The sequence below is a fragment of the Merops nubicus genome, unplaced genomic scaffold (assembly GCF_000691845.1).
Source record: "Merops nubicus isolate BGI_N331 unplaced genomic scaffold, ASM69184v1 scaffold41726, whole genome shotgun sequence".
In the NCBI taxonomy this organism is placed as follows: Eukaryota; Metazoa; Chordata; class Aves; order Coraciiformes; family Meropidae; genus Merops; species Merops nubicus.
Genome location: NW_008616339.1, coordinates 5,700 through 6,213, shown reverse-complemented (window position 1 = coordinate 6,213; position 514 = coordinate 5,700). Strand labels below are relative to the sequence as shown.

Sequence of the window (514 nt, the reverse complement as noted above, 5' to 3'; positions counted from 1 at the left end):
AGCCCTGGGCCTTCCACACTCCTCACCAAGCCACGCTGCATCTCTGCTGCAGGTTTTTATGTCTTTAAAATAGTGCTTTTATATTTAAAACAGGCTTATAAATGTGCCACCCCCTCTTTACATCCGAGAGAGGCAACGAGGTGGAGTGCACGGTGCGCGGGGGGGGGGAACCCCTCAGCAGCACTCCGGGGGACACAAACTCACACCCTCCAGCTCCACCACCTCGGGCAAAGCTTTGTTCCTCCTGAAGAAGAACTGAGCGTCCTCCTCGATGTTCAGGAGCTCCCTGAGGGAGGACACCACGGGGTCGTGGTCCTTCAGCATCTCCCCGCTCTATCCGCACCGAGCGCCGCACGGGCGTCAGCAGCTTCAGCTCCTGCCCTTCCAGCAGCTCTTTTCCTCTGCAGAGAGAAGAGCTTTTTGGGTAAACCCCTCAGAGGGGTGCTGGCACAGAGGGGGCTCGCTGCCAGGAGCGGGCAGCTCGGCCTTACCTGGAGGCAGATGTAACTTGTAG

General features: G+C 58.4%; 1 protein-coding gene across 1 annotated transcript in view; it reads right to left on the bottom strand.

Annotated features, from left to right (window-relative positions):
- Nucleotides 1-204: 204 nt before the first annotated feature.
- CKAP2L (cytoskeleton associated protein 2-like) overlaps nucleotides 205-514 on the bottom strand; it is a gene marked incomplete at both ends in the record, with an annotated part of 5,340 nt that continues 5,030 nt past the window's right edge. The window contains 2 exon segments of the mRNA XM_008942802.1: nucleotides 205-328; nucleotides 330-432. Coding sequence (XP_008941050.1) covers nucleotides 205-328; nucleotides 330-432 — 227 coding nt within the window.